This window comes from Erpetoichthys calabaricus, chromosome 6 (assembly GCF_900747795.2).
Source record: "Erpetoichthys calabaricus chromosome 6, fErpCal1.3, whole genome shotgun sequence".
NCBI classification, from domain to species: domain Eukaryota; kingdom Metazoa; phylum Chordata; class Cladistia; order Polypteriformes; family Polypteridae; genus Erpetoichthys; species Erpetoichthys calabaricus.
The window spans coordinates 211,496,553-211,517,728 of record NC_041399.2 but is presented as its reverse complement, the minus strand read 5'-3'; the positions used below and the strand labels follow the sequence as shown (position 1 = coordinate 211,517,728).

Here is a 21,176-nt window from a genome sequence, read left to right as displayed (position 1 = left end):
AGACCCCCATCATGTATTCAAACCTCACATTTTTACTTCCTATGTTTAATAATTTACATTTACTTATATTACATTTTCTTCTGCTTAAACTGTAAAGGCTCAGCTCTTTAAATCTTTCCTCATAACTCATCTCCTGTAGCCCTGAATCAGCCTAGTCGCTCTTCTCTGGACCTTCTCTAGTGCTGCTTTGTCCATTTTGTAGCCTGGAGACCAAAACTGCACCCAGTACTCCAGACAAGGCCTCACCAGTGTGTTATAAAGCTTCAGCAGAACCTCCTGTGACTTGTACTCCTCACATCAAGGCGCTATATAACCTGACATTCTGTTAGCCTACCTATCAGTTTGAACGTGCAGTAGGAGTTTAGTCGTATCTCATAGAGGCTGTACAAACACAACATGCAAGAGAAGTTGTATCTCAGTATACAGTAATGATAGATGCAGCCAGGTGACTGGAATGCGTTGCTGCCGCCTCTCAGTTACCAACTATAGTGCTGCCATCTTGTGGATAGCCAGAAAATTTTTTTGGTGGAAACAGCTTGTGAAATATAGTGCTGTAAATAGACAGTCTGTCGTTATGTAGTTATGAAAAAAGGTATAAAGCTGCTAATGTTTTGAAACAATTAGATTTATTGCAAAATGAATATTTTGATAATGACAGCAATTAAGATAGTGACAATCAATTGAAAGATGTGAAACCTGTAGGCTCTGGGAGTGATGTGGATGGCTGCCCCAAAGGGGCTTCTTCATCACAAGGCGTCTGACTTGTCACAACTGACAGGTCGGCACATTCTGCCACCCACTGGGTGCAAACAGCCACCATCTACCAGATGTGTGCAACAAGCGTGGAAAGCACAAAGAAATTTTATATTTATATTTTATATTTACGGCACTTGTGCTTCTATGCCTGCACTCTGCGTGGTGCCATGTTTCAAATTTTCTCGTTCAAATGCAGACTTTTAGTCATGTTGCTGGTGAAAAAAAAGTAATTAGCAGTTTCTTTGACAGCATTAACAATAAAAACGTTACTTTCTAATATACTTCTTTACATTTTATACTAGTTTTGATAGAGTTCATTATTTATTATATATCCACAGACCTTTACTGCAATGTCCTGGTCTTAAATGATCCAGCAGTCAATGTTTTAATGGCTTCTGAATGCTGCATTCAAACCCTTCATATTTATACTGCTGTTCAAGTCCCTTAAGTTGCGATTATCTGCCAATCCACCTATCTTGGTATCATCTGCAAACTTAACCAGTGTGACAGTAGATGGCGCTATACCAGCATTTAACCTGACACAGAAGGCACACTTATAAAAACACAAAAGTTTAATTTTTGTTTCTTCACTTGTGGGCATCGTCTTCCCCGTTCCCACAAGTACATAACACAGTCCCAAACACAAGCACAATCCCAATACTTTCCTTCTCTTATTCTTTTTTTTTCTCCTCCACTCCTCCTTGGCACACTTCATCTCCCTCCTCCCGGAGTGGTGACTGCTGGCTCCTTTAATAACACCCCCAGGTGCTTGTTGACCTACATTCGGCAGCACTTCCAGGTGTTGTGAAGAACTGCCCATGAGGGCTCAGGAGCTGTTGCAGTACCCCCGGATCCCAACAGGGCTGTAAAGAACTCCAACTCTCATGAAGGCCTGTGGGAATCCAAGGCACCACTGCAACCCCCCATGTGCGCTGCCATCTAACGTCCCGGGGGAGGTACTGTAATGCCTACGCTTTGTCACCCGGTTCTCTCCGTGAATAGGCATCTCGGCCGGACAAGCCTCGTCTGTGACACCAGCTTGTTAAATATACTCCTATCCAAATCATTCACATATATTAAAGTGATTGAAATAGTCTAACACAGTACACCATATGCTTGTGTTAAAAATTGGTTGTTCTTAACCTTCTTGGAAGGGCTGGTAGAGGGCTAGGACCACCGGTAAAGAATCAAATATCAAAAATATGATCAAATTTGTGATCAGCGACATTGAAATAGAAAAAAATGATCCTCCACATGTCTATATTACCGATCCCCAGTTTTTCAAAGTCCTGTAAAAAGGAGTAACTTTGACCCCACACATCCCATTAGAAGGAGAACCCCTGGGGTTAGTTGATGCGGCCTGCAGAATTTCAAGATAGATAGATAGATAGATAGAAATGAAAGGCACTATATGATAGACAGGCAGACAGCTTGATTGATTAAAGGCACGATAGATAGATAGATAGATAGATAGATAGATAGATAGATAGATAGATAGATAGATAGATAGATAGATAGATAGATATGAAAGGCACTATATAATAGATAGATGTGACAGAACAATGAAGGACAGAAAACAGAACGGGCACAAAACAGAACAATATACCAAAAGGGTTTATATATTGTCATATTTAAGGAGACACTGAATGGAGGCCACTGCTGTAAAACAATTACCAACAGGGGGCAGTAGGCCACTACTTAGTGCTGATTGGTGGCACATTAAATCACTTGCTGCACTAAGTTAGGAGAGAAATATGGTGGAAACTGGCGTGGAGCTGCCTCTGCTACTTACTCAATTAACTGGATGGATGGATGGATGGATGGATAGATAGATAGATAGATATGAAAGGCACTACATAATAGATAGATAGATAGATAGATAGATAGATAGATAGATAGATAGATAGATAGATAGATAGATAGATAGATAGATAGATAGATAGATAGATAGATAGATAGATAGATAGATATGAAAGGCACTACATAATAAATAGATAGATAGATAGATAGATAGATAGATAGATAGATAGATAGATAGATAGATAGATAGATAGATAGATAGATAGATAGACTTGAAAAGCACTATATGATAGATAGATAGATAGATAGATAGATAGATATGAAAGGCACTATATAATAGATAGATGGATAGATAGAAGTCTCTGGATGAGATATTGGGACAGCTTAGCTATCAGCTAAACAAATGTGGCCAGATGAAGGAATGACAGACTGGTGTATCAAAATTTGAGGCACCAATCAGGTCGTTCTGTTTAACATGATGGCTAAGTAAACAAAAAAATAACACCAGTTGTGGCATTAAACTGCCCAGTTCTCGGGCCAGCAAAACAGAAAACAAACATTCTTTCTCTGGGCCACTTTTAGGGCAGGTTCTCTCTATCGATGGGTTGTAAAAGCAAAAGACACCCCCTTTCGGGAATCAAGCGGCTTTATGGTTGGGGAACTGGAAGGCGGGGAGTCAGGTGCCCTCATTGGGTGGTTTCACGGTGCTGCCAGGGTGAGAAGGAAAAGACAGTGTGGTAGCACCCCCTCTCGACCTGGCAGATTATTACATACCTTGACTAAACCTGTAAGGAGGTCCGCAGACGCACATGCGTGATACAAATGCATGACAAATGGTATAAACTGTCTCCTCTCTTTAACTGAATTTCTTAATTCTTATGAATGGGGTACCAGTCTGTCACAGGACCCATTTGCACTCACATAGGGGCTAATATAGAATTGCCAATTAGAGTAACGTGTGTTTGACGAACTGGGAGGAAAACAGCAACTAGAAGGTGCAAACTGAAAACAGGATTCAAACATGGAGCTCTGGATCTGTGAGGCGGCAGTGCTAAGCAGAATGCCATCTAAATATTTAACAGGTAATCTGTGAGATGTTGCTACTCTAAAGATTTTAGATATTTGGAGTCAATTTACCAAAAAAAAAAAAAAAACTCTTTGGAAGGTATATCATTGTGATCATGTTCTTCATTATCTAAAGAGATTACAGTGATGGGATGGATGTCTCTGCCTCTGTTTGCAGGAAGCAAAGCAAAAGCACCGTCATTAAATATTGAAGAGGAATGTTAGGAGGTAATAAATCTGTTTCCTTGTAGACTAGAAAAAAAAAACAATAGATAGATAGATAGATAGATAGATAGATAGATAGATAGATAGATAGATAGATAGATAGATAGATAGATAGATAGATAGATAGATAGATAGATTACGAGAAGCTCCATGTGATATAAAACCCTTTTATAGTGTTAAAAAACACAAAGCTTTCAGAGTTGATCAATACTTTTGGACAAAAATGACCATTGAGTTTACTGCAGCCCTCTTCTCTCTGAATTGTGATGTCCTTCTAAAAGCTTTGAGGGTTTCGGTGAGCAGGTGAAGAACTTTCTTTTACACATCCACAAATCCTCTTTAGTTTACACATCGACTTTCATTTTATATTTCCACACGGCTGTTTCTCACTACTCCAGGAGCCAACTATGGATGGAATGTCAGTCCATCGTTGGACATAAACCCACAAAGGCTCATAATGGCTTTGCTTGGAGTGGGAGGACAAAATGAACAGATGTGTGTTTGAGAAGTGAGAAGAAAAACAGCAAATATGGAAGGAACAGAGTTCAATGACGAGCCTGGTCACAGTCAGGGTGGAATTTGCATGTTCTCCAGGTGGGCCAAAGGGGCTTTTCTGGACACTTCTACCATATCCTAGAGATAAGCAGTAGACTGGCAAACCATCCAGAGTCTTGGCTCCTTACTGGAGAGACTAAAGCTCCTCATAATCATGTAATGTACTGTTATATTACAACCAGAGTTTATAAGTGAAATAGGTCTCTGCAAAGTGATTTAAATTAATAACAAGTATGAAATAAAATAAATCGATTGCACCCCACCAAGTCAGTATTCAGTAGATGTACCTTTGGAGGCCATGGCAGCCTTGAGTCTCTGCACAGGTCTATTGCTCTATCAACTCTGCTATTTTTTTTCCTCTGTTCTTCTTTGCAAAACCGCTCAAGCCCCATCAGGTGTCATTTTGATTGTGAGTGAACAGCCTTTATAAAGTTCAACCACAAATTCTCAATTGGATTGAGGTCTGGACTTTGACTGAGCCACTCCATGACATTCACATTGTAGGTTTGTAGCCATTCCTGTGTAGCTTTGGCTTTATGCTTGGGCCCGTTCATCTTGTTGAAAGACACTTCTCACAAGGTGCAAGTTTCTTGCAGACTGCATCAGGTTTCCCCTGTATTTTGTTGCATTTATTTTACCCTCTTGGCCTTACAGAGCCCAGATAGAGAAACATCCCCACGGCCTGATGCTGCCACCACCATTCTGCATCGCAAGGATGGTGTGTTTGTGCAGTGTAATATAGGGTTCAAGTCCGGATTCCATACAGGTCAACGTCTTCCAGCTGATGTCCTTCTGCTGAGATGTCCTGTGTGTCTGTTCTCTCCTGAAAAGCTGCAACTGATGATGGCTCAGAGCAGAGTTGTTACCTGCACAGTCCCTCCAGTCTCAGCTACTGTAGCTTGTTAGCTGTTCACACTTCTCAGAGGTCTCCTGTTGGCCTCCCTCACTGTTCTCCTTCAGTTTATATGGACGGCCTGATCTAGCAGATTTCTAGCTGTGCCATATTCTTTCTATTTCTTCATGACTGATTTAACTGGATATTCAGAGACGTGAAGATTTTCTTGCTTCCATCTCCTGACTTGTGCTTTTCATGGAGTTCCTTGTTGTGTTCTTATTTCCTCATTGTTTAGGTCAGGCCACCATACTGACTCACCACCTGCAAGTTGGCCTTTCCACATTAAGATGTGTTAATATGACAATCAATTAGAACCCCAGGATGGTGACCTCCAGTGAATGAACTCTGGGACTTCAAAATAACCAGTTGGCTGCACCACTAATGATTTAGGGGTTTCACATTAAAAGGATGAATATTTAAGTGATAAATTATGTGTTTTATATTTGTTACGTGTTTTATGTTTCTTATATATTATGTGTTTTATATTTGTAATTAATTTTTACGTGTTTTATATTTGTTATACTGTATATTACATGTTTTATATTTGTAATTCATTTGTGTGTTTTATATATGTTTTATATTTATAATGAATTTTTATGTGTTTCATATACAGTCAAACTTGGTTATAGTGAGTTTGACGGGACCGACACTACTTGTTCGTTATAAGCGGAATTCGCTATAACCGGGAAATGCGAATTTGACAAAAACTAACTCAGTCTATTAAAGTAATCATGATTTATTGAAAAAAATACATTTAGCCCATAATGAAAACATACATTAAGTACAATATACTATTTTCTAAGAAAGTCCAAAGTACTTTTTAGTTTTAAACTTTGTAATCTACAGTCACGCAGTTTGCCTCTTAAAACACTTAATGATTCTAATGCTTGCTTTTTCGCGTCAATCCCTTGAAAAAATGCCATCAATCTATTGCAAGCATTTTCGGCATCAAACAATATTGGTAAACTGTGTTCCGGTCAATCCAATATGCCAGTGGCGTCTTCCTTCTTGTCATCTTCATCGTCGTCTTCTTTTTGACGCAATGCGTTTATGATTTAATTTCCAGTAGGAATTCCGCTAGTAAACAATTCGTCATCCATGTGTTGATAGTCATAATAATTTACATTATAAATTTCAATATTATTTTGGCGAACTCATGTAGATAATGGCAATTCATCCCCTTCTTCAAAAATATCAGATGTTGATTTCCTGAAGCAATTCAGTATGGTAACAGTCGTCACATTGTTCCAGGCAACAGATAAGAAATTTATTGCATATTGAAATTTATTCCGCTAGTGGCTTGCAAAAGTCCAGGATGTGGTCAAGTGTTGTTCGTAATAACCGAGATTTCGCTCGTTATATTAGGGCAAATTTACATGCGAATCGCTGGTTTATCTTTCAAAAATAATTTTTTTTTCATTATAACTGAGAAATCGTTATATCCAAGCTCGTTAAAACCGAGTTTGACTGTGTTATAAATTAGGTGTTTATATTTGTAATTAATTTTTACATGTTTTACATTTGTTATATATTACATGTTTTATATTTGTAATTAGTTTTGATGACTTAGTAGAGATCTGTTTTCACTTTGACATTAAAGAGTCTTTTCCTGTTGATCAGCGTCAAAAAAGCCAAATTAATCCACTGGGATGTTTAAAATGTTAAATTAAGTGAAGTTAACAACATTCTGACCATAGAATATATATATATCTGGTTAGGGTTAACAGTTTAGTAGGTATGAACTTCTGATACAGGCAATAGTCTTAAACGAATTTCACATTTTAATTGCTTCAATGAAAAAAACAAAAACTAGATGTTAAAAAAAAAAAAAAAAAAAAAAAAAAAGCATATGCCGGTATGAAATTTCCTTACCTTGCTGACATGCTGACAAAAAGCAGGATTTGCAATCATCTGACTAAGGAAATTCAAATAAGCAGCTACCAGCGCCATCGTGCCACAGCGGTTAAATATGGAAAGGTTATCTTCGTTCATGATGGCCATGTCCTAAAGTAATACAAAATGGAAAAAAAGTGAAAAAGAACATCGGGGTATTAGATACTAAAAACATATTAAGATATTAAATCCAAGGAAGGACAACCGGCTGCTGCAGCAAAAAACCAACACGTACAAAAGAAGCGAGCAATCACTAGTGTGCCCATGACCTCTTACATAACACCATGCTTGGCTGGCACTTACACCGCTGTTAGGCATCACCTTCGCTGCTTTGTTTGCATTTCCATCCCTACCAGAAAACTCAAATATTAGCTCAAGGGACAAGACAATTTAAATAAATGGGTTTTAAGACAATGACATACTTAAACAAATAACTAAAACCCAATATGTTTAACATTTCTTATATTATAGAAAGGTTGGAATTAAAGACAAAAAAAAAACATTTTTTGAGATGTTTTATAATCAGATAACTGGAAATAGTGAAATTTATAACTATACTTCTGCAATATGCTCATTTTAGTAGATATCTGGCACTAAAATTACAAACTGAAAAAATGTTAATTATGAATGAAAAATCAATTTAAAGCCTAGTGTTTCTCATTGTGTTTCCTTCTTTATTGACTTGTAAGTCCAAACCCTTCTTTCATCTTCTTACATCTTGCCTGAAGAAGGGGCCTGTGTTGCCTCGAAAGCTTGCATATTGTAATCTTTTTAGTTAGCCAATAAAAGGTGTCATTTTGCTTGGCTTTTCTCTACATTCATAATGGCTAACACGGTACAACACCCTAGTACTTCAGCTGAAAAGGAAATCAGTGAGATCAAACTGCTTAAGCAGCTCTTAAATGAACACTCCACCCAATATTAAATTTATATATATATATATATATATATATATATATATATGGAAGAGAAGGTCTATGATACGGTTTGCATATTTGCAGCTGGAGATCCAAAGGGAGAAAATGAATCACGTATCATAAAGTAGAGCTAGCCGAATCTTGGCTATCAAATGAGAACGCCATCAACAGACATTTGGACATAAACCCAGCATATGCAAACTTAAGAAGAACATGTTCATAATAAATAAAATCTTTACAACCAATACACACCCTTCACTACGTAATTTTTGCTATATATTGCCTTTGATTCTTGTAAGTCTAAGTATTATCCTCTGATGAAGCCCACTGGTAGGGGCTGAAAGTTCAGGAATAAAAACTACTTTATGATACGTGATTCATTTTTTCTCCCTTTGTGGATCTCCAGCTACAAATATTATATATATATATATATATATATATAAACTGAGGGCACCGTGGCGGATGTTAGCAGATTGCTGGCCAACCACAAGCGTTACCTGGTAGGTAACCACCCATACAATCAGATTGTGACACAGACTACGAATGCCGTGAATGTAATTACCCCGATCTACATGCTGTCAAATAAACGAACCACACGCCGTGGCCCAACGTTAGGAGCATCGCCTCTGGCGCTGACGTCCGAGGTTCGATTCCCGAGAGGGAGTGCAGTGGAGTGTGTACACCTGATGAGCACAGAATGAGGGCGAAACACGTGTCGTGTACTCTTTGCATTTATTTGACAGTAAACTATTTCAACCATATATATATATATATATATATATATATATATATATATATATATATATATATATATATATATATATATATATACACACATACACTGTATATATATTACATCATCTTCTTCTTCTGGATGCTCCCATTAGGGGTTGCCACAGCGGCTCATCTAGTTCCATATCTTCCTGTCCTCTTCATCTTGCTCTGTCACACCCATCACCTTCATGTCCTCTCTCATCACATCCATAAACCTCCTCTTAGGCCTTCCTTTTCTCCTCTTCCCTGCCAGCTCTATCCTTAGTACCCTTCTCCCAATATACCCAGCATCTCTCCTCTGCAGATGTCCAAACCAACGCAATCTTGCCTCTCTGAGTTTGTCTCCCAACCGTCCCACTTGAGCTGACCCTCTAATGTCCTCATTTCTAATCCTGTCCACCCTTGTCACACCCAATGCAAATCTTGGGTTCTTTAACTCTGCCACCTCCAGCTCTGTCTCCTGCTTTCTGGTCAGTGCCACCGTCTCCAGCCCATATAACATAGCTGGTCTCACTACCGTCCTGTAGACCTTCCCTTTCACTCTTGCTGATACCCGTCTGTCACAAATCACTCCTGACACTCTTCTCCACCCATTCCACCCTGCCTGCACTCTCTTTTTCACATCTCTTCCACAATCCCCATTACTCTGTACTGTTAATCCCAAATATTTAAACTCATCCACCTTCGCCATCTCTACTCCCTTCAACCTTACCATTCCACAGACCTCCCTCTCATTCACACACATGTATTCTGTATTGTTCCTATTGACCTTCATTTCTCTCCTCTCTAGAGCATATCTCCCCCTTGCCAGGGTCTCCTCAGCCTGCTCCCTACTATCGCTACAGATCACAATGTCATCAGCAAACGTCATAGTCCACGGGGACTCCTGTCTAATCTCATCTGTCAACCTGTCCATCACCATTGCAAATAAGAAAGGGCTCAGAGCCGATCCCTGATGTAATCCCACCTCCGTCACTCCTACCGCAGACCTCACCACGGTCACACTTCCCTCATACATATCCTGTACCACTCTTACATACTTCTCTGCCACTCCCGACTTCCTCATACAATACCACAGCTCCTCTCAGGCACCCTGTCATATGCTTTCTTCAGGTCCACAAAGACGCAATGCAACTCCTTCTGATTTTCTTTCTACTTCTCCATCAACACTCTCAGAGAAAACATGGTATCTGTGGTACTCTTTCCTGAGATGACACCATACTGCTGCTCATTAATCATCACCTCACTTCTTAACTGAGCTTCCACTACTCTTTTCCATAACTTCATGCTGTGGCTCATCAATTTTACTCCCCTGTAGTTACTGCAGTCCTGCACATTCCCCTTATTCTTAAATATTGGTACCAGTCCACTTCTTCTCCAGTCCTCAGGCATCCTCTCACTTTCTAAGATTGCATTAAACAATCTGGTTAGAAACTCTATTGCTCTCTTTACTAAACACCTCCATGCTTCCAACACGATATAAGGCAGGTGGCTTTAATGCAGTGGCTGATGATGATGTGCATATTTATATGTGTGCATACAGTATATAATGTATGTGCGCGCATATATTTTACACATCATCATCAGCCACAACATTAAAACCACCTGCTTTATATTGTATAGCAATTGTGCCACCAAAACAGCTTTGTCCCATTGAAGCATGGACTCCACAAGACCTCTGAAGTGGTCCTGTGGCATCTGCACCAAGACGACTGCAGCAGATCCTTTAAGTCCTGTAAAATTGAGAGGTGGGACATCCATGGATCCAACTTGGTTTTCCAGAACATCCCACAGATGCTCAATCAGATTGAGATCTGGGGAATTTTGGAGGCTAAGTCAACACCTTGAACTCTTTGTCATGTTCTCCAAACTATTCTTGAACAATTTTTTCGCCAGGGTGCATTATCCTACTGAAAGAGGCCACTGCCATCAGGGAATACCGTTAACATGAAAGGGTGTACGTGGTCGTCAACAATTTTTAGGTAGGTGGCTACATGGCAAAGTAACATTCACATTATATGCCGGGACCCAAGGCATCCCAGCAGAACGTAGCCCAGAGCATCTCTCTGCCAGCTTGCCTTTTTCCAGTGGTGCATCCTGATGCCATCTCTTCCAGAACAAACACTAGGCCGTCCACATGATCTAAAAGGTAATGTGGTTCATCAGACCTTCTTCCATTGCTTCATGGTCCAGCTCTGACGCTCACGTGACCATTGTAGGTGCTTTCAAGGTTGGATAGGAGTCAGAATGGGCACTCAGACTGGTTTGCAGCTACACAGCAAGTTGTTCTGTCACTTTTCTCTCATGGCCAGCATTACATTTTTCAGCAATTTGAGCTACGGTGGCTTTTCTGTGGGATCAGTCTAGCCATCAATGAGCCTTGGGCACCTACGACCCTGTTGCCAGTTCACCGGTGGTCCTTCCTTAGACCACTTTTGATAGTTTCTAACCACTAAATACTGAGGACACCCCATAACACCTGCCATTTTGGAGATGTTCTGATCCAGTCGCCTAGCCAGCACAACTTGGCCTATGTCAAGTGGCTCAGATCCTCATGCTTGACCATTTTTGCTGCATCCTACACCTCACCATCAAGAACTGACTGTTTATTTGCTGCCATCATTTGTATGAAAACGTGCTATGGAAATAAATGTTGTTGTTGTAGTTGCTCTGTAATTATGCAGGCAATTAGATGGTAAGCACAGCGTATTAGGGACACCTAATCTAAAGTGCTACCCATTTATTTACCCAAAGCACTTTGGTAATTAGCTTTATTCAGAATGGTAAATTAAAGTAAATATTGAAGCCCACCTGCAGAGCAATAGAGAGTCGAATCAGGTCGATAACCACGTCTTCGTTAGCTAATTCAATTGTAACGAGAGCCAGGGCAGTGAAGAGAAGCTCAAAGTTTTTGTGCACATTATCGTCTTCTTTACAACCCAGGTAGATGTGTCGATACAGCTGCTGTCCATGCTATAAAAGTAGAAAGGAAAAAGAAAGAAGTTCAGATTTACCACAATAAATGGACAACTGAAACCTACATAAGCTGTCAAAACAGCGCCTGGGCACCTTCTGTTGGATTAAAAAAAAATGTGTGCTGGTATTTAGTATTTTCCTTACTATTAGAAAAGGAGGCACAGAGGAGCCTCTGTGGTCTTGGATCCAGCTTTCTAGGTTCAAAACATGTAACCAACTGTTGCCTGAATGGTGTTCTCCACTTCTCTGTGGGAGTTTTGCCTGGGTTCTTTGGTTATCCTCTCCCATCCATAAAGATGTGCTTCTTAGGTCAGCAGGCAATTCTAAGTTAGCCCTATAAGAGCCTGCACAACAGAGGGCTACACAATGGATTGTCACCTCAGTTCATATCTTACACTTGATGCTGCTGGGATAGCACCCCAGAATAAACAGGAGATTAGAGAACATTATATTGAGTAGGAGACAGCCAGACAAGAGATGAGTGGAGACAAGTCTATAAATGGGGTGACATGGAACATAGTCTGTCACAGCTTAACCCACAAGAAGCTCCGAGGGCATAACGGAGATGACTGGAGAAGGGACTACAGATTCTAGATGCCTCACAGTAGTCTAGAGCCCAAGAAAACTCTCACAATAGACCTGTACAACGCAAAATGGCCTAAGAAGGCTTTTCCTGGGAGGCAGTGGGCTCCCTTTTGTTTTTTTACTGGACCAGGAATGTCTTCTGGTGACCCTAGAATTGTGGGGACCACTTCCAGGTTGTTTGAGAACCATGGCAGTCCTCCCCCAAGAGCACCCGCTTGTGGCAACACTCAGCTGGAGATGGAAGGAAAGGAAGGAGTTTCATGGCTTTGCGTGATTATTGTTTGGGCTTATTTGAATAAAGTGCTTGGTGGATTAAACATCCATTATTTGAACCTGTGACTGTGTTGGGCATTACTGGATCTGGGGTTTGGGGTCTGCTACTGGTTACACTGTCTTACCTATAAACTTCTGTCTTTCTTACCTGAAAAATCTCTGGCCACATTTGTTATAAGCTAGAATGAACAAATTAGCTGCCAGACATGGTGGTGAGCTCAGTTACTTGTGCCCATTCAATTATGGCACTAAAAGGAAAAAGCTTCTTGCTTAGCTGTCTAAAAATCTACAAATGTAATCAGAAGCAAGCTAAATTTGAGACATCCATGAGGCAGGTTCTCACCCCGGCCTGGGTGTACTAACCAAGGAATTAAGCAAACCATTTAGAAAACAGCAGAATCGACTGAATGAGGAGCACTTTTAGCCACTGGATCCTTCCACTACAATCTGCTAAGAAGTGTCTCTGGTAGGGGTCTTTTCTGCCCACTGCCATCAGGAAATTCAGTGCTTCCTTTTGGGGCACTCGTTAAGTTTATTTGGAAATATGACTTTGAAATACCTGAACAATATAAATCTATTTATCTATTTGTGTTATATGGTGCTTATCATATCAATCTCTCTATTTATGCTCTATAGTGCTTTTCATATCTATCTATCTACAGTATCTTAGATAGATGTGAAAGACACTATATAAGACAGACAGACAGACAGATAGATATGAAAGGCACTATATAAGAGATAGTGAGATAGAGAGATAGCTGTGAAAGGCACTATATGATAGATAGATAGATAGATAGATAAGGCCCTAAATAAAATAGAGAAAGAGATAATGAGATAGAGAGATAGTTGTGATAGATAGATATAGATAAGATAGTTGGATCTATCTATCTATCTTATATAGTGCCTTTCATATCTATCTTATATAGTTCCTTTCATATCTATACATCCATCTATCTATTATATAGTGCCTTTCATATTTATCTATCTATCTCTTATATAGTGCCTTTCATATCTATCTATCCATCTTATATAGTGCCTTTCATATCTATCTATCTATCTATCTATCTTATATAGTGCCTTTCATATCTATCTATCTATCTATTATATAGTGCCTTTCATATCTATATATCCATCTATCTATTATATAGTGCCTTTCATATTTATCTATCTTTCTCTTATATAGTGCCTTTCATATCTATCTATCCATCTTATATAGTGCCTTTCATATCTATCTATCTATCTATCTTATATAGTGCCTTTCATATCTATCTATCTATCTATTATATAGTGCCTTTCATATCTATATATCCATCTATCTATTATATAGTGCCTTTCATATTTATCTATCTATCTCTTATATAGTGCCTTTCATATCTATCTATCCATCTTATATAGTGCCTTTCATATCTATCTATCTATCTTATATAGTGCCTTTCATATCTATCTATCCATCTTATATAGTTCTTATATAGTGCCTTTCATATCTATCTATCTATTTATCTTATATAATGCCTTTCAAATCTATCTATCTATCTCTTATATAGTGCCTTTCAAATCTATCTATCTCTTATATAGTGCCTTTCATATCTATCTATCTTATATAGTGCTTTTCATATCTATCTATCTATCTCTTATATAGTGCCTTTCATATCTATCTATCTTTACATATTGATTGACTGATTGGCTGTATTATTTATCCTGTGAGTTTGTATCCTTTTTGTTTTGTTTCTGCTGCTCTACGTGTGTAAATTTCCCCTTGGGATTAAATAAACTTTTTCTAATCTGATGATCTAAAACCTGGACTACATAATGGTAACCTTTAGCAGGTTAAGGACTGTATGAGCGGGTAACAACTATCATCAGAGAGTGACATTATCTGAATGCCATATGGCACCTGCTTGTTGTGATCACCAGACTTTCAGTTATATAACCCTGGCCGCCATGTGGGACCAAGTTAAGGGTCGCCCGTTAGTCTAACCAGCACATTTCTTAGTATGTGGAAGAAAACCCAAAAGACCATGAAGACTCGGGCTATGTCTACAGTACTACATTTTCGTTTACAGAATTTCACGTCTATTTTCACCTTTAGTTCACACTACCCTGGTGTTTTTAACCTCCGGAAATGGACTCCATTGCAAAGAGGCATATATTTTCAGAAAATTCTGACTTGGCGTTACAGTACAGATGGCTGAAAATGGAGAGTTTTGAAAACACAGACTCTGATTGGTTTGTGCTTATCACATGGCACATTCCCTGACTGGATCCTGCTCATTATGATGACTCACTCCCTGATTAGTCACCCTTCATGGAAGAAAACCATACGGCACCATGGCAGAAATACAGGGGTTGCTTTCCATGGCACTTGTTGTGTTGCTTACCTGTAATTGAGTTTTGTACGGTTTGAATGCTGAATCTGCTCACAAATGGAAAATAATTTATCAGAGTTTCACGATAAACCTTAAAGCCAGCTGTGTTACCACTCCTTCAAGGAGGACACCGTTTCTTTCTGTTTCGGCTGATGCGTGCATGCCCAGTGTTGGCAAATGACTATGTTGGAAGCGTTTCCCCTCATAGTTTCACCATTTCGTAAAAAACGATAGTGTGGTTGGTGATCGTTTTTCGTTTAATAAGAAAGCTACACATGGACGCAGCTTCAAAGAGAATGTTCACACACAACCAGATGTGGGATGTGAACTCTGGACGCCAGATCATTGAAACAGCCGTGCTGACCACCCTTCCTCTAATTCCGTTTCATCTTTATTTGTCATGTCATACGTTTCTCCAACTGCCGTAATCTCATTCTGGATCACAGAGGGCCTTTATTTGTCATATGTAACAAATTCTCGAGCGCTTCTTTGTTAAAAGAAAAAAAAAAGTTGTCTTAATATTATGTGCAATAAGAGTTCTGTCAGGAATTGAAATAAAATTTTGTTAAAAGTTGCAGGGAACACACTGTGCTCCAGCTGCTAACAAACACAATTACATCGCATTAGTTATATTAGTCGGCAGTCTTCAGCTGCTAATCTAAATTTTTGCAAAAAAACTAACACATGCAAACTGAAATCAAAAATAAAAAAAATGACACGTTTAATTAAGACCCGTGTCTCGCGTATGCAGCGTCATCCGTAAGCATGTCATTTACATGTATGCTTTGTAAAAAGCGCACCACTGCAGGAGCGGCCACAATATAATCTCATTTCGAGCTGCTCAAGGGTGTGCAGGCGGCAGAGCAGTTAGAGTGGAGTTTACACCTTCTCACTCCTGCTGAATACAGCAGGGGGCGCTAGCTCCCTGGTTGGAATAAGTTCTTTTGTAATTGCGGCATGTTACATAACCTGAAACTATATAGATATAATATTAAAAGGCGATACCCCTCCCTTAGTGATATGGCGGTAAGAAATCACATAGGAGAAATAACTTAGCTTTCCTTAATGACGGTTTACATGGCATAACAGACGAAGGAAGCCATGACAGGACCATTACCGAACTGGGGGCCCGATGTATACAGTCTGCTATTTTCGTCGCTGCGTTAGAAGGATTTTCAGGATCAGATGACGTTATCTCCAATCTGTCCGTCGGCTTCAAAGGTGTGCCGGGCAATGTTCCAAGGCTTTATACTCTTTCTCCATGGGCAGGCCCCCCCCCCCCCCCCCCCACTTAGATAAATCATGCCATTCCAAACAAGGAAAAGAAGATCCAATGCATGTTGCCCATTTCGCAGTTGTCCTTAACTTGTCTTGTCTTACGATGCTTGCCTAGCAGTTCTAAATGCTGGCCCCCTGCACTCAATCTGGCTTTGTGTTAGCTGTACATGTGAGAAGAAAAGCAGATTTAAAATATTTGCCCAGAGCACAGTGACATAGTAAACTTATATTCTGATTACACCTGCCTTCTCATGTAGAGAACAAAACACGGAATGTAAAACACATTTTATAAGGTGAGCCATCACAACGACGTGAACCTGAAATGTTCGTGCGGCGGTGCCATGGCAGCTGAAAGAGCGGAAATATTTACGATTCTACTGTATACTCTTCTCAAGTGGAAGTTAGAGATGACGTCAAAGCCATCCTTGAGGGAATCCGGTGCGTTTCAAACAACGTCTTAAACCCCAAGCGAATTTCATTAGAAATTAACTAAGTAAGTTTTACATATAAAGTACATTTTAAAACAACTGTGTTTGTCCAAAGTGCTGTAAAGGAATATATAAATTAAGAAAACAATACAAAAAAAAAATAAAAATAAAATAATACTACACAAGTAAAATATACAAACGCACATAAAAGAACACATTTACAAATCATTTATAAGCCAACGAAAAGATTTTAAAAGTGTAACTGATGAGGCTGATCTGAGAAATTTGGGAAGTGACATCCTTTGTGTCTTCTACAACTCTGTGATGGTCAGTGTGGTGTGCTGGGCTGGTGACATCACTTCAAGAGAGGCCCAACGGATCAACAAGCTCATTAAAAGGGCAGGTTCAGTTATGGGACACACTCTGGACCCCCTGGAGGTAGTAAGGGAGGAGAGAATGAAAACAAAACTGAGTGACATCATGAACAACGCTGCACATCATCTCTCTGACACACAACAACACTGAGGACCTTCAGCCAACAAATCATTTAGCAGAAGTGTGTCAGGAAACGTGACTGGGGGTCCTTTAAAAAACAAAAGACAACACGCCTATGTAGCGCCTCACTGGGACTGCCAAGTCAGTTTTCTTTTTTATTTAAATCATTCTGGTGTGCGTTCAGACTAAATTGTATGTGTATATATTTATCTGTCTATCTATTTATGTTTTTATTTATTTAAACAGCTTCTGTAAAAAGGCAAATTTCCCCAGAATGACAAAGTTAATGAGTGGATGAATCAGTCAGTCCATCTGTTCTTCCTTTCATTCTTTCTATCCATTATATAGTGCCTCCCATATCTAACTATTACACAGTGCCTTTCCTATCAATCTATCTCACCTCTCTCTCTGTCTATCTGATCCTGCCAACTACGCTAAAAAATCTATTATATAGTGCCTCTAATATCTAGTTATCTGTTATATAGTGCCTTTCACATCTATCTACCTTATAGCGTCTCTAATCTATCTACTATACTGTATAGTGTCTCTCATATCTATCTATTATATAGTGCCTCTCATATCAATTTACCTATTACATAATGCCTTTCCAATCTATCTTTTATATAGTACTTTTCACTATCTATTATATAGTGCCTTACACTGCATCTATTTATCCTTTATATAGTGCCTTTCACGTCTATCTATTATTTATTTAGCACCTTTCACATCTATCTGTCTATCTATCTAAGTTATATAGTGCCTTTCATATATATCTATCTATCTTATAGCATCTTTAATCTATCTACAATAATGTATAGTGTCTCTGATATCTATCTCATTATCTATTATACAGTGCTTCACATATCAAATTATGTATTATGTAATGCCTTTCCTATCTATCTCTCTATCTGATCCTGTCAACTACACTAAAATACAGTATCTATTACATAGTGCTTATATATCTATTTTTCTATTACATAGTGCATTTCCTTCTCCTTGCTGTTTTCCTCCCAGTTCGTCAAACACACGTTACTCTAATTGGCAATTCTATATTAGCCCCTATGTGAGTGCAAATGGGTCCTGTGACAGACTGGTACCCCATTCATAAGAACTAAGAAATTCAATTAAAGAGAGGAGACAGTTCATACCATTTCTCACTTGTTTGTATCACGCGTGTGTGTCTGCGGACCTCCTTACAGGCTTCATCAAGGTATGTAATAATCCACCAGGTCGAGAGGGGGCGCTACCACACTGTCTTCTTCTTCTCACCCTGGCAGCACCGTGAAACCACCCAATAAGGGCACCTGACTCCCCGCCTTCCAGTCCCCCAACCATAAAGCCACCGGATTCCCGAAAGGGGGTGTCTTTTGCTATTACAACCCATCGATAGAGAGAACCTGCCCTAAAAGTGGCCCAGAGAAAGAATGTTTGTCTTTTGTTTTGCTGGCCTGAGAACTGGGCAGTTTGACGCCATAACTGGTGTTATTTTTTTGTTTACTTAGCCATCACGTAAAACAGAACGACCCGATTGGTGCCCCAAATTTTGATACACCAGTCTGTCATTCCTTTATCTGGCCACATTTGTTTAGCTGATAGCTAAGGTGTCCCAGTATCTCATCCAGAGACTGACTGACAGACAAATAGATTAAAGGCACGATCGATAGATAGATAGATAGATAGATAGATAGATAGATAGATAGATAGATAGATAGATAGATAGATAGATAGATAGATAGATAGATAGATAGATAGATAGATAGGAAAGGCACTATATGATAGAGAGATCTATCTATCTATCTCTCTATCATATAGTGTCCTTCTCTTCTATCTATCTATCTCTCTATCATATAGTGTCCTTCTCTTCTATCTATCTATCTCTATATCATATAGTGCCTTTCCTATCTATCTATCTATCTATCTATCTATCTATCTATCTATCTATCTATCTATCTATCTATCTATCTATCTATCTATCTATCTATCTATCTATCTATCTATCTATCTATCTATCTATCTATCATATAGTGCCTTTGTCAGTACACTTAAAAAGCCACTCTCTCTATTTCACTCTGATTTGCACAAACCAGACTGGTAGCTTATTATGAGAGGTTGCAAATTTTAAATGAAAAATTCTGGATGGGCAACCCTTAGAATGTGGATATCAATCGTATTTAACACAATCCATACGTGACAAAAAATTTACCTTTTTCATGAAGTTCACATCTTGTTTGGAAATCTTTTCTCTCTTTATTTTTAGAGCAGAAACATCAGGGATGACCCTAAACAAAAGAAATAAAGTTTGATTAGGAAGATAAATTCTAACAAGACTGTCTATTCTAAAGTACCAGCATTAATAATAATTTTTACGATAATAACTTTATTTTTAACACTTATTGAGCATAACAATGCAGCTAAATTCAAGATCCAAATTGCAAAAATAAATAAATATGGTAATAAGAATACAAGAAATAATTAAAAAAAATTAAATCAAACATGGTGTCAAAGCATGTATACTAAAATAAAATGAGCATAAAAATCATGCCTCTAAAAATAGGGCTGAACAAAGTGGCTGGCACTGCCACGTGGATTCAGAATCTTCATCTTGAATGCCACACCTCGTCGTCGCCTGCTGGCATGTTCTTTCTTCCCAAGTCTTTTCTCAAGTTTTCCTCTCCAAGTTGTACCTGTGCCATCATTTGAGTGTGGAGACGTGTGTAAGTTGGACCCTGTGATGTACGGGCCTGATACTGCTGTGGGGAGGCTCCGATTCCCCTGCCTCCTTGTCTTTGATTAAGCACATTTGAGAATTGTCAAGATTGTGTTTCTTCAGCTAATGTAAAGGGTCCTTACGAAGGAAACTTTGGTAGAAACCAAGGAAGCTGCGCGTCTGTCCAGTTCACATCCTCCACAGCTCCAGTGACACTGACACAGATGAACATCACTAACACCCATCATGTGCGCCAACTTGTCATAGGAATGAGGGGGTTGTGGGTAAAAAAATAATAATTCAATCTGACATGGTGCACCCTTGACATCTCTCAAGCTACGACACATAGTAGGATCTGCTCTCAAACCACCTGAAGGCAGTCTCAATGATGCCAAGGGAGGGGTGCCAAGGTGGACGAGTTCAACAGTTCTGCAGTGTCATTATTGACATCTCCTCAGTTCTCTACATTTCGTCTACAGGTTTAGTCAACTTTTGTTCCATAGCCGTGTAAATTTCCCCTTGGGGATTAATAAAGTATCTATCTATTTATTATTGGATAAGGTCACAACCTGGAGGTTATACAAGTCAAATGTCCCCATTTCACCTTCATGTCTAACAGTGGGAGGGTCTGAGGTTCCTATTTGGCAATGTGAACAACTCCCAGTAGGGAGAAATGGCGAGGACAGGGTTAGGGTTAGGGTTACCCTAACCCTAACCCTAACCGTGGAATGGATGGCCATTGCAGGTGGACCATCATTGTGCACCCATGAAACTACTATACAATCAGCTATTGAGGTATAAAACTGCAGAACATTTTCAAGAACAAAATTGTGTAAAGTTGTCACATGAACACACTCAAGGGTATACAGTGATACGCAGCTCACTGAAAATTAAAAAGTACACATTAAACATAGATATTGTGTGCCAGAGGGTCACCTTTCAGGCTCACCTAAAGTGTGTGGTACCACCCTGGGAATAATGAGGACGGGTTCTGTCACTAAACAGTCTTGTCTCCGTTTTCACCCTCACAGAGTTCAATGAAACCGCACCCCCAAGGAAGCTCCGCCCCTTCTCATCCACTCAGTATAAAAGAGAGACGCTCTTGGAAGGTGGCATCTCATTTTGGACCTGACAGCTATGGAGAGCCGTTGAGAGAGAAAGAGTGCGTCCTTTAGAATGTAACACCAG

The 21,176-nt window shown here is 39.3% G+C and overlaps 1 protein-coding gene across 1 annotated transcript in view; it reads right to left on the bottom strand.

Moving 5' to 3' along the window:
- efr3a (EFR3 homolog A (S. cerevisiae)) overlaps window positions 1-21,176 on the bottom strand; it is a 313,432-nt gene that overhangs the window by 26,122 nt on the left and 266,134 nt on the right. The window contains exons 15-17 of the mRNA XM_051928967.1: window positions 19,485-19,560; window positions 11,692-11,853; window positions 7,169-7,300 (exon numbers count right to left, since the gene is read on the bottom strand). Coding sequence (XP_051784927.1) covers window positions 7,169-7,300; window positions 11,692-11,853; window positions 19,485-19,560 — 370 coding nt within the window. The remainder of the gene's footprint in view (window positions 1-7,168; window positions 7,301-11,691; window positions 11,854-19,484; window positions 19,561-21,176) is intronic.